Source organism: Protopterus annectens, chromosome 10.part0 (assembly GCF_019279795.1).
Source record: "Protopterus annectens isolate FY-2018-M chromosome 10.part0, PAN1.0, whole genome shotgun sequence".
NCBI lineage: Eukaryota > Metazoa > Chordata > Ceratodontiformes > Protopteridae > Protopterus > Protopterus annectens.
In genome coordinates this window covers 1,679,117,928-1,679,129,937 of record NC_056744.1, presented here as the reverse complement: position 1 = coordinate 1,679,129,937, position 12,010 = coordinate 1,679,117,928, and the positions used below count along the sequence as shown (strand labels likewise).

The window sequence follows — 12,010 nt, the reverse complement described above, 5'->3', positions numbered from 1 at the left end:
ACTGAGCAGTCCCTAGTGCCTGCAGCACAGATCCAACCTGTTATTGAGGTCATCCCACTTCTTACAGATCTATCACCAAGCTAAGTCATGACTTTTGTTTTTCTAGTTAAACTTTATGCCAGACTGGCAACCTTGAGTTCTAACAGAATAAAATTTCAAAGTAGCAGTTCATAAAAAGGATCTTACTAATGTCTGTTGTCAGAAATAAATTTATACTTGTGCAATAAACACTTATAAAGTGGGTGTAATAAAAACATATATTTCACACAGAATGTAGATATTTATGTACGCCGTGTACATCATCATCCGTTAGTGTGTCACTACTCTGCTCATATCGTCATTCTGTGGATGTCGACTGATATTGATCACTGCAGTATGCATATGATGAATCTCTGCAATATTTAGGGGGACAAATCTATGCAAACTGTACATACAGCACCATCACTAATTAATCAGTTAGAAAAAGTAATGGGGCATTTTTAAATTGCCGGCTACTGTGTCACATAGGTTCATAGGTTGGTACTGGGCTATCTGCCCGAAGGCATATATTAGCCCAGCCACATTGTGCGTTATTCACCTCCCCTTTAGTATTTCCCTAGACCCTTATACTAGCAGCTAGTACCCTTGGTCCCTATCTAGTAGTGCTGTTGGTGTGATCCCCGGTGTGAACTTTCTGTTACCCATCCACTCATCAAGGTTCCTCTTGAAGAGTGATAGTAAGGGGCTCTGTCTTATGTAGATCGGGACCCTGTTCCGTAGTATGGGAAGTCTCTGCAAAGGGACACTTTCCCTCCAGCATGTTCTATTCATTGTTGTGTTGAGGTTTATATCCCTAGAGCATGTAGCTCGAGTAGATTTGGTTTTGCTAAGATGGAGCAAGTTCAACAATTCTGGGTTGGACATGGCTCGCTCTGTATGTTAGACAGAGATCGCCTCTGAGAAAGCGGTATGCAAAAGAGAACAGTCTTCGCTTTTTCAGTCGTGCTGCATAGGGCAACTGTTTGAGGCCAGTAATCCTCTTGGTTAGGTACCTTTGTGGTCTCTCCAGCTGCTGGAGATGTCTAGCCAGGTACATTCCAATTGGTACGTAATTTCCTGCTTCCCTTACCAGCCACTGATTGGTAAACAGGCTCTTCATTTTGGGGCACATGAGTCCTTTGGCAAGGAATACATATAAAGAGAAGGAGCACTTGGAGTTGCCAAGGTGCTTTCATCTTTTCTGATCAAAACTGGATAGGACATGGGAAATAATTTAATCGGGTTATTAAAAGGCAGGAAACCTATGTGGGTCATGTGACTAATTGTATTAGCATATCAAAACAATTAATTCTGTAATAAAATAAAACATTAGTTAGGTGGTACAGTTTTATCACCATAGATGTGTTTATTTTGTATTGAGATTTATGGGGGGAAATCAAGAAGCATTTTGAGTTCACTTGGTTGAAGAATTCCAAAACTATTATAATATTGCAGAGCTTCTTAAGTTGATATGCAGTACCTGGGTTTTGTCTGGGGATTGCATTCATTTGTATTGCCTCAAGAAGTATACATTCTAGAAATTGTTTGAATATTTAATTTACAGAAGTTATGACTTGAAAGAAATTCTGTTAATGGAGTAACATTTTAATGTATCTGCTACAAGTTTAATTATGGAGCAGTGCTCTTCTTAAGGTTACATGAAGAAAGTAAACTGGAGGCAATTCGAAATGCATCTCATACAGTCAAACCAGTCTACAAACACGCAGATATGTAATGGCTTGTTGTGTGTGTGTGTGTGTGTGTGTGTGTGTGTGTGTGTGTGTGTGTGTGTGTGTGTGTGAGACAGATATATAAATGGGCTGCTGATCGACAGAGTGAATGACTGACAAATGCTGATAGTCATTCTGTTCATCAAAATTTTTAAGATTTCAAATAAACAGACCATCAAATGTTGGTGAGGTAAGGTAAATGTGGATTTGAGAACATAATGCTGAAACCTTCAGTTAATGAAGGTTTCGGCATCAGTGGCTATGAGTGTTTCTGTGAGTGTAGGCAGGTTATGGCAGTGTTAAATGAGGGCATAGCTGTAGTGTAGGAGTCTGTGTTCGGCCATCACCCACCTGAAAATTGAACAATAAGCATCGAAAGTTCACTCACTGAACTTTCATTTCAACGACAGAGTAAGTAACTACTTGTCCAACACTTCCCCATCTCACACACAGAAGTGTTTCAAACCCATCAAGGTGGGGGGCATTGCCCCCCACATCTCCCTTACTATATATACTAAATTCAAGACCACACTACAGTGGAGATAAGGGGTTTGAAACACTTCCATGTGTGAGACAGGGAAGTGTTGGATGAGTAGTCACTTACCTGTCGATAAAATGAAGGTTCACTGAGTGAACTTTCAACGCTTATTGTTCGATGTTCAGCCGTTTGATGGTTAGGCCATTCGATGGCTGACAATAGACCTGTAGTGTAGTGTATGTGTGCGTTAGTGTGTGTTTGCTTATGTCTGTGTCCAAGCTGTCTAGACTAGCAGCAGTGTTACAGAAAGAGTTTTTGAATAGTAAGTTGCAGAGTTGCAGCTAAGGACAGGGATTGGGTTAGCAGTTATTAGTAAGGTGGACACGAGGCGTGATAACTCTAACCCTACCACTGTCTGTAACCCTCACCATGCAACTTACCTTTCAAAAACCCTTTCCATACCACTGACAATATTTAGACAAATATGATCTAAATATATGCTGGGGTTTTGGTATTCCAATCGCAAAAGGAAACTATACTTCAATTTGTGACTGGTTTTAGTTTTGATGTTTTTTGAGTTTTTCAATATGTTGAATTTTGGAGTGCTGATTGTGATATAAATATATAGAAATAAATACGGTCTATAATAAAATGGTGATTTTTAGTAATTCCCCTTTTCATTATACTGAAAAAACACTCCATTGAACCATACATAAAAAAGAAACTCATAGAAAATGTAAAATCAGTACTTTTTTTTTTTTTTTTTGCAGGGGGCAAGCTCCCTCACACCCCTCCCTGCACTATTTTAATATACCAACTCCGATATTTCAACAGTGGGGTAAAAGTCCCATAACCCACTATGCACGCACTTGCAAATAACGGCTACAGTGCCACAAATAGACAGCAATGTAAGTGAATCTAACAAAAAGATTCACTTACACTGCTGTAACCAAAAGAGATACATGTGGATAAACAACTGCATACATCGATGTACTGCTGGATGTAAAGCAGCAAATGCAGTGTTCAACCATGTCAGTCTCAAGAGTTACAGATGCAGAATTGTAAGTTGATAGTTCAAGAATGAATCAAGAACACTTTTATAATATGCTGTTCTGCCTTATAAAGGGAAGCCTGCTGTCAAACACTTGTGTGCGCACACACACGCGCACACACACACACACACACACACACACACACACACACGCACGCACGCACACACACACACACACACACACACACACACACACACACACACACACACACACACACACACACACACACACACACACACACACACACACACACACACACACTCACACACACACACACACACACACACACACACACACACAGACACACAGACACTCACACACACACACTCACACAGATCATTAGTTAGATGGGATACTTAACCTATTACTGAAAATAATTTATAGCATAAGTAATGTGAATTGAATGGCTGAAGCTCACAAATGCTAATCAGGAATGTTCTAGATTTTCCTTTGATGTCTTCTTGTATTTTCCTTGCATGATGTCACATTGCTGCTTTTAACAAATCTACCTTATGTTTCTGAGTAGAATCCAACAATCCTTTTGGAAGTAGGAGGAATCATGCTATTTAGTATACAAATTTTATGCAACTTGTCTATCCAGATTTTTGATTGAATATACCTACTTTTCAAGAGCCTTTGCCCAAATATTCAGTGTCTGCAATTTGAAAGGTCTAAGGATGGATCATATGAAGATCTAGAGGATTGAGATAAAATACAGCTACTCTTTGAAGCCAAATTCTGACAAAGAATAAGTCAGAACTACTTAGATGTTTTCAGCAATGATGTTATTAATAGCAGAGCAATATCTGTTTATTTTTATAAAATACTAATAAGTAATATGTTTTAGGTATCATAAGCACAGAGTGCAGTGCAAGTTGCAGTCAGCAACCATCACTTGGGACACCTCGCTTACATCACCAGATGGAGAATGTGCTACATGTTCAGTCTGTGAAGGACTCCCATGAGCTTCACCTTGCTCCTGTACCACAGCTCCATTCAGGAAGTAACAGCAGTACTGAAAGTGGCAATCGAGCACCCCAGTTGCATCACCCAAGACAGAAGCTGCAACAGCATGCTGAACCTGTGAAGGCTGACAGTAAGCTTAATATCAATCCTGTACCACAGCTTCACTCTGAACACAACTTTTGCAAGAGCACTGAAAGCGGCAAAAGTCGGAGAGCTTACACAGGAGAGAAACCATATAAATGTGCTGAATGCAGTAAATGTTTCAAACAAAAGAAGCATCTAACATACCATCAGAAAACTCACATTGAGACTAAACCATATAAGTGTACTGAATGTGGTAAGTGCTTCACATATCACAGCAGTCTTCGACGGCATCTTGTAATTCACACCGGCGAAAAGCCGCATAAGTGTACTGAATGCCATAAGTGTTTCACATCTCTCAGTAATCTTCGGCGTCACCATGTAATTCACACAGGCGAGAAACCATATAAATGTATTGAATGTGGTAAATGCTTCTCATCTCCTCGTAACCTTCAACAGCATCTTGCTGTCCATGCAGGCGAAAAAGCATATAAATGTACTGAATGTAGTAAGTGCTTCACACATCTCAGGAGCCTTCAGCAGCATCGCGCTATTCATACAGAAGAGAAGCCATATAAATGTCCTGAATGCAGTAAATGCTTTGCGTGTCCCAGCAATCTTCGCCACCATCGTGTAATTCATACAGGACAAAAACCATATGAATGTGGTGAATGTGGTAAATGTTTCACACAAAAGTCATACCTAAAATACCACCAGAGCTCCCACACAGGAAATAAACCATATAAATGTACTGAATGCAGTAAGTGTTTCTCATTTCTCAGTAGTCTTAAAAATCATAGTGCTGTTCATACGGGCGAGAAGCCATATAAATGTGATGAATGTGGTAAGTGCTTTACGCAGAAGGGACACTTGATGCACCATCAGTACTCACACACAGGTAATAAACCGTATAAATGTGTTAAATGCAATAAGAGCTTTGTATTTTTCAGTAACCTTCGGCAGCATCTTGCCATTCATACAGGAGAGAAACCGTATAAATGTGCTGAATGCAGTAAATGTTTTACACGCCTTGGTAATCTTCGACAGCATCAGACCCTTCACACTCGAGACAAACAGATCAAAGTATATGTTGTACCATTTCTAACAACAAATTAAAAATCTCAGCTCAAGAAAAAAAAAATAGATGTATGCAGATAAATATATAACAATACAAAAGAAGGTTAGTGTTGACACCCAAAACATTTTATGTGAAAATGGCAAAAAAAAAACACTAGCAACACCACCTAAAAAGAAGAAATTACTAAATTACTGAAGAATGTCAACAAACAGTCTATTGATAAATAAAACAGGTAAAAATATAAGAAATTGTAAGAGAGGATTGGAAGTGAAATTAAGTAAGTGTTGGCGAGACTGTTACAAAATTAAGAAGCCCTCCTAATTGGAAATATCAGGTCCAGGTACTTTATGTACCATCTGGATAAAGGTACTAACATTTTGGCTGCATGCTTTAACATTGAGAAAAATTATCTTTCTGCATTTTCTGAAGTGACACTAGACTGGTAAAACAATGGGAGAAACTTTAGTTCTTAAAAGTGAACCTGTAAGCAATCCTAAGAATTATCAACTGATAACTTAAGGTATGTGCACAAACCAATGCAGATGGTACAGTTGTTTACATAAAATGTTAATCGTGGCACAGGAGTAGAAAGGTAATAAAAGGAAATCAGATGGGACCAATGATAAGTCCAACCTAAATAGAGTTATAAGAAAAAACACTGAAAAGGACTTGTATCCACATGGAATCAAAGATAGCTAAATACAGTTATAAGAAAGTCTGCTAAAAAGGTCTGGAACCCAGGTGTGGCATGGATTGTTTAGAGAATAAAAAGAATTTGGCAGAGTTCCACATTACTGGCTTGTAGTATAATTATAGATGTGTAAGATAAAACACGCATTTATAAATTAAATTACAGTTACTATGAAAAAAGTGGTAAAACATTTAAGAGTTGAGTAATGGATAAGGGTAAAGTATTATCACAAGTGTAAGAACCCATTGAGGGATATACCATGGTGATAATTCATCAAAACTGCTGTTTTGCCTTGTTCTCAACCCATTAAGTTACTCATCAGAATAGACTGTGAATCAGCTTAACTTCTGGAAACTGATCTTAGCAAATGACATCTTACTTACTTTTTGTGAATAGCCTAATCCTCTGTCATCCTACACCAATAGTAAAGTGGAAGCAAGAAAAACAGAAGTAGTCAAAGGAAAAAGAACAAAAATAACATTAATCGTTGAAATAGTTACACCTAGAAATTATAGTTTCCTACATAATGGCATTTACAAAGTCACAGAATATCAGGATATGCAAGCAGAAACTAGTACAATGTGGAATAAAGACACAGTACATTGGTAGTAGGAGCAACGTGGCTAAATATGGCTAATGGTATTTTCAGGCTTATATAAATATGCTGTTAATACTTACAAGTATGAAGGATCTGCAAAAGGAGGCAATTTTGGGTGCTTGGCAAACATAAAAGACTGAAACAATACAATTTTTCATGAACTTTAATCATAGCCTAATTCAGAAATGGGGTCCATTCCTGTCATATTAGAAACCGTAAACATTTGGAGAAATTAAAACGTGAGAGAGAAAATGCTTCATGTTTATTAAATGGTATATACAAAACTAGTGCATTGCAAGATTATATATTACACAGTCTGGAGGACGTGTGGACCTCTTCAAAATTGACTATATTTATTGCTCTGCAGTCATGGGATTACATATATATATCAGCAGAACAAACAGACTTGTTTTCTTCATGGTTTAGAACCTTCATTAAGTTGACATTGTTGCACAAACCAGAAGAATCACTTCAGAACTTGATGTGGAAAGAAAAGGACAAGTAGACAAAACAAGGTAGAAGCCAAAGGTGGTGTGTGTGTGTGTGTGTGTGTGTGTGTGTGTGTGTGTGTGTGTGTGTGTGTGTGTGTGTCTGTGTGTGTGTCTGTGTGTCTGTGTGTCTGTGTGTGTGTGTGTGTGTGTGTGTGTGTGTGTCTGTGTGTGTCTGTGTGTGTCTGCTTGTGTCTGCGTGTGTGTGTGTGTGCGTGTGTGTGTGTGTGTGTGTGTGTGTGTGTGTGTGTGTGTGTGTGTACATCAAGACCAGAAGAAAATTAAGGGAAATTGGAATGTCCAGCTGTTGTAGGATTGTAATGGTATTGAGAACTGCAGGAACAGCCACAATTTCTTCAAAATTTAATGTATGACTGGTGTAAGACAGGTGAGTTTAAACTTAAAGATTAAAGGTTAATTATGACAGATGAATATATTGGATTATGTATACAGCTGGCTTACAAAATCTGTAGAAAATGTGGGTAATACATACAGATGTAGGTTCTGCAGTACAGAACTAGAAACAGTCACACATCTTGTTGCTGATTGTGATGTACTTAAGACTTAGGATTTGTATACTGAAAGGTACAATAATGTGGCAGAACTGTTACATTAGAGATTGTATAAACACTACACTATTCAGGTAGCTGAGAATCGCTATAAACATGCACTGTAAGTCATTACTGGAGATGAAGTACTGATTACATGGGATCATCCAATGCCAACAGTTAGTAGAAGCAAGAAAAAAACAGTTATTGTCACTGAAGAATAAAAGGACAAAAGTAAAATTACATATTGAAATAGCTTTATCTAGTGGACTGCAGTGTCTTGTATCCCAAATAACAGGATATGTGAGTAGAAACCAGAGCAGTATGGAATCAAGACAGGCCTATATTGATTTGTCGAAGTTTCAAAACTTTGAAACTGATATGGTCGGCACCATATAATCGAACGTTTTAACAGAAATCTCCATAAGGGAAGATTTCCCTTTACTGCACTGTAGTGCAATCTCGGAGTTGCTATATTTAAGTAGCAGGGGGGCTTGCCCCCCTGCTTGAAACATTTAGGTAAGTTATTTTTTTATTTTTTGTTTTTTACATATTTGAAGTTTTAAAACTTCAATGATATGGTCTCGACCATATTAGATTCAATGTTTTAAAACTTTGATTATGTGAAATAGACATATCAAGACACCCAGAGAGTTCCAACAATAGTAGAAGCAGTTGAGCTAGTGACAAAAGAATTGTTGAATGTACTTAAATATATTTCCAATAGAAGTGGTTCCATATGAATTGTGGAAGGAGGCAATTCTAGGGCCACTGAATGTGCTGAGGAGAGTAGTGTTGGTAACCATCGAAAACTGAAGCGATACTAATTTCACTAACTTTAATAATACTCTGACTTTAGGAATGAAGACCATTTGTCTTGGTTTAGAAACCCTAAACATTTGGAGAAAGAGAGGACCTATAGGAATACATTGAATTGTATTAAGTATTTCATGTGTCACATCAATTTTTGACTACATCAGGACCTTCAGCATTTGGCTTTGATACAAGTGCAAAAGAAGTGAAAAATGATAGGGGAATACATACAAAATCATGCACAAAATGTATAAAAATTGAGGTATAGCCATTGCAAGCTCTGTGTTGCAGAACTATAAACAGTTGTTCGGGTCTATATCATCCTGGAGAACTCTTAAAAGTTCGAACTTCATATGGACGACACCATATGATCGAACTTTTAAAAGTTTGAATGTTTCAATGGAGATCTCCATACAGTGCAGAATGGGAAGATTTCCTTTTCTGCACTGTAGTGTGATCTCGGAATTGGTATATTTAAAGAGCAGGGGATGTGGGGGGGGGGCGCAAACCCCACATGGGGGGGGGGTGCAGGGAGGCTTGCCCCTACTTAAACCATTCAGGTAGGTTTTTTCCTTTGGTTTATTTTTTTTTATTACATTTTCGCAACTTTAAAAGTTCAATCATATGGTGTCGACCATATGACGTTCGAACTTTTAAAAGTTCGATTATGTAATGTAGACACCAGTTATACACCTTGTGTCTATGGTATACTTGGATCTGAAGATTTGTCTACTGAAAGAGGTTTATAATGTGCCAAAGTTGGTACATAGAAAACTGTGCAAAAATTACAGTTGTAGAAGTAGTTGAAGAGCACTGCTGGAAGCATACAAGAATGAACTACAATGTATTAACAAGCAGTCATCTCACAGATCCATTCAGTATCGGTTGTCAAAAGTAGCAGCAAGAAAGCAAGACATTATACCTGAAATAAAAATGTAAAATAGAGAAATACTCAGTAAAATAACTACGCCTGTTGATTACAGTGTTTGGTGTATGTCATGCATTGTTAAACTGCACTATAATTACTTTGAGAAATTGACACACTACTTTAAAATTGTACCATGTCAAATGGTATAGTATTGTTTCAGGTATAATATTTCTGTGTGATTCTTTCTCACTATTGTTGTTTTTCCTTGAGCATAGTCAGTTTCTTGACATATTAAGCTGTGGATGCAGTTCACAAAGAAAACCAATGAGGTTCCTCCTCATCTTGTTGTAGATGATATAAATCTATGTAGGTAATTTTGAATAATCTGGAAATACCACAGCAAATGTTAAAACCTTTTTTCAGGTGGTATAATGTTTGATCTAATTAAATGTGGAAAATCAGATTGGAAACATTTAAAATTAAAAGAAATGCATTGAGGAGGAGTGTGTATGTATCAGGGAATAAAGGAAGGATCAGCATTACAATATCAATAACTGAGAACAAAAATTAGTAAAAAACACTTCAGAATACTGAAGCTATCTCTGTAAAATATTTTGACATTTAGGAACAAAGTTCAGGCTGTAAATCCACCTTGCACTCCTCAATCCATCATGTAGGTGTGATGTGATCAAAGTCCATGAAAAATAAATCTTACAGAAGAGCAAAAGAAGTAATTCATGTTAGCACTTGATATGTCAATGTTAGTTGTACTGTATGTTATTAGTACCAGCATACCTCTCAACTGTCCAGATTTTCACAGACTGTCCAGATTTTTGCCTCATATTTCTGGTCTGTTCCCCATAAAATTTGTGGTTTTCTGGAAAACCACTGTGGATTGAAATCACTAAGTAATTACAGATATTTGTGGTTCAGACTTCATATCCTTCAGAAAATGCATGCCAATGTAAAACCTGTGATTCTATCAACTTTTTAAGTTTATAAAAACAAAATTTAAAATCTGCCCCTATTTTTTTGTCCTTTGTCCCATCATTATTTTTGCTTTTGTCCGGATTTCTTGTGTAAGAGGTTGAGAGATATGAGTACCAGAAGCATTGCCTGAAAAATTGGGAAAGCAAAACCACAAATATGTTTGGAAGGATGTTGTTGTTTTGAGGTCATGTGACTTCAAACTTAGAGTATGTAAAATTGTGGGTACAATGTAACACCTCTTCCACACTGGCAGTAGCAGGAGGTGTGCTCCTTTCGTGAACACGCCCTTGAAAAGCTGCGTTTATGTCTCTGCTTTCACTTTTTGTTCCAGATTGCTTTTATTTTCAGTTCAGAGTTAACTGTAGAACCATGAAAACCTGTATATTGCAATGTTGTGTGTCAGCCAGCTGCAGAGAAGCATCAGTGTTCTCAACACTGATGATATGTACAGGCCTGCAGATGTGGAACAGTATATATTTCTGTTGCAACCCTTACAATTTAAGTTGTAAACCACGTAGGAAACAATCCTAAGAAGACAGCCATTCCCAAAGTTGTAGAATCATCTCATGTGAGAGTCGAACTGTATTCTATGCCAGAAATTGGTTAAGAAATGGATAGCAAAAGAAAGTGCAACAATAAAAAAGTAAAAAGATCAAGATCTAAATAGGAAAAGGAAGTGTATAAAAAAAAAAAATAAAATTATATATAGTATATATATATGGTTTACAATCAAAATCCTGAAGGCTCGAGTCCAAAAGTTGTTAGGGCGAAAGGCAGTTTTCAAAGATGCACAATGCTGAACTGGAATAATATGACTCCATAATAACGAAAGTAAAGCTTGATTCATTATTATGAGTTTGGCACTGTGAACGAAGATCGCAGTACAGAGAGGATCAGGGAATTTACCCCTTTCCTTACTGTGGTGCGATCTCTAAGTTGGTATATATAATTTCCAGATGGTGTGGAGGGTGCAGGTGGTCTTGCCCCCCCCCCCCCCGGCCAAACATAAAAGGACATGCGTACTTTCGAAACCAGAATTCTGGTATGTCAAATGTCGTGTTTACGACGTTCAACATTTAGGCTAGATTTTGTTTTCATTTTCGGAATTTTGGTTCAATGTTTTGAGGGCATATTGTTTTGACTTTGAGAGTTTGATAGTAAATATATATATATATATATATATATATATATATACATATGTATATATACTGAAATTTTGATATCATTACAGTAAATTTGCAGAGCAACTATGTGTTGATGAGAAGACCTTAAACTAAAAGATAAAAAACTAATAACACCACCTCAAAATAACTTCAGACAAAAGAGAAATAAACACGGGCTCTGTAGCATAGAACCCAATTTACATGCCTTCTGTATGTCTTTTATATAGACAACTGTCCAGACTTTGAATCATACAAGTGGTTGAGAATCACTTGAAATATCCTCAAAAATATTTAAAATGAAGAGGAAATTATCATGAGATACAGCACCAAATGGTAAGATAATTAAAGCAGTAAAGCTGTATATTGTAGATGATTTTCAAAAGGACAAAGTAGCAGAAGTTATTTAAATGCAAATTATAGTGATTTTAGTGTCATTATAGAGTGTGAA

At 37.1% G+C, this 12,010-nt stretch overlaps 1 protein-coding gene across 2 annotated transcripts in view; it reads left to right on the top strand.

Moving 5' to 3' along the window:
• Positions 1 to 6,976, top strand: part of LOC122813890 (zinc finger protein 85-like) — a 118,314-nt gene extending 111,338 nt beyond the window's left edge. For both annotated transcript variants that reach the window (XM_044086432.1, XM_044086433.1), the window contains one exon: positions 4,126 to 6,976. In XM_044086432.1, coding sequence (XP_043942367.1) covers positions 4,126 to 5,441 — 1,316 coding nt within the window. In that variant the 3' untranslated portion in view covers positions 5,442 to 6,976. The remainder of the gene's footprint in view (positions 1 to 4,125) is intronic.
• The last annotated feature ends 5,034 nt before the right edge of the window (positions 6,977 to 12,010 follow it).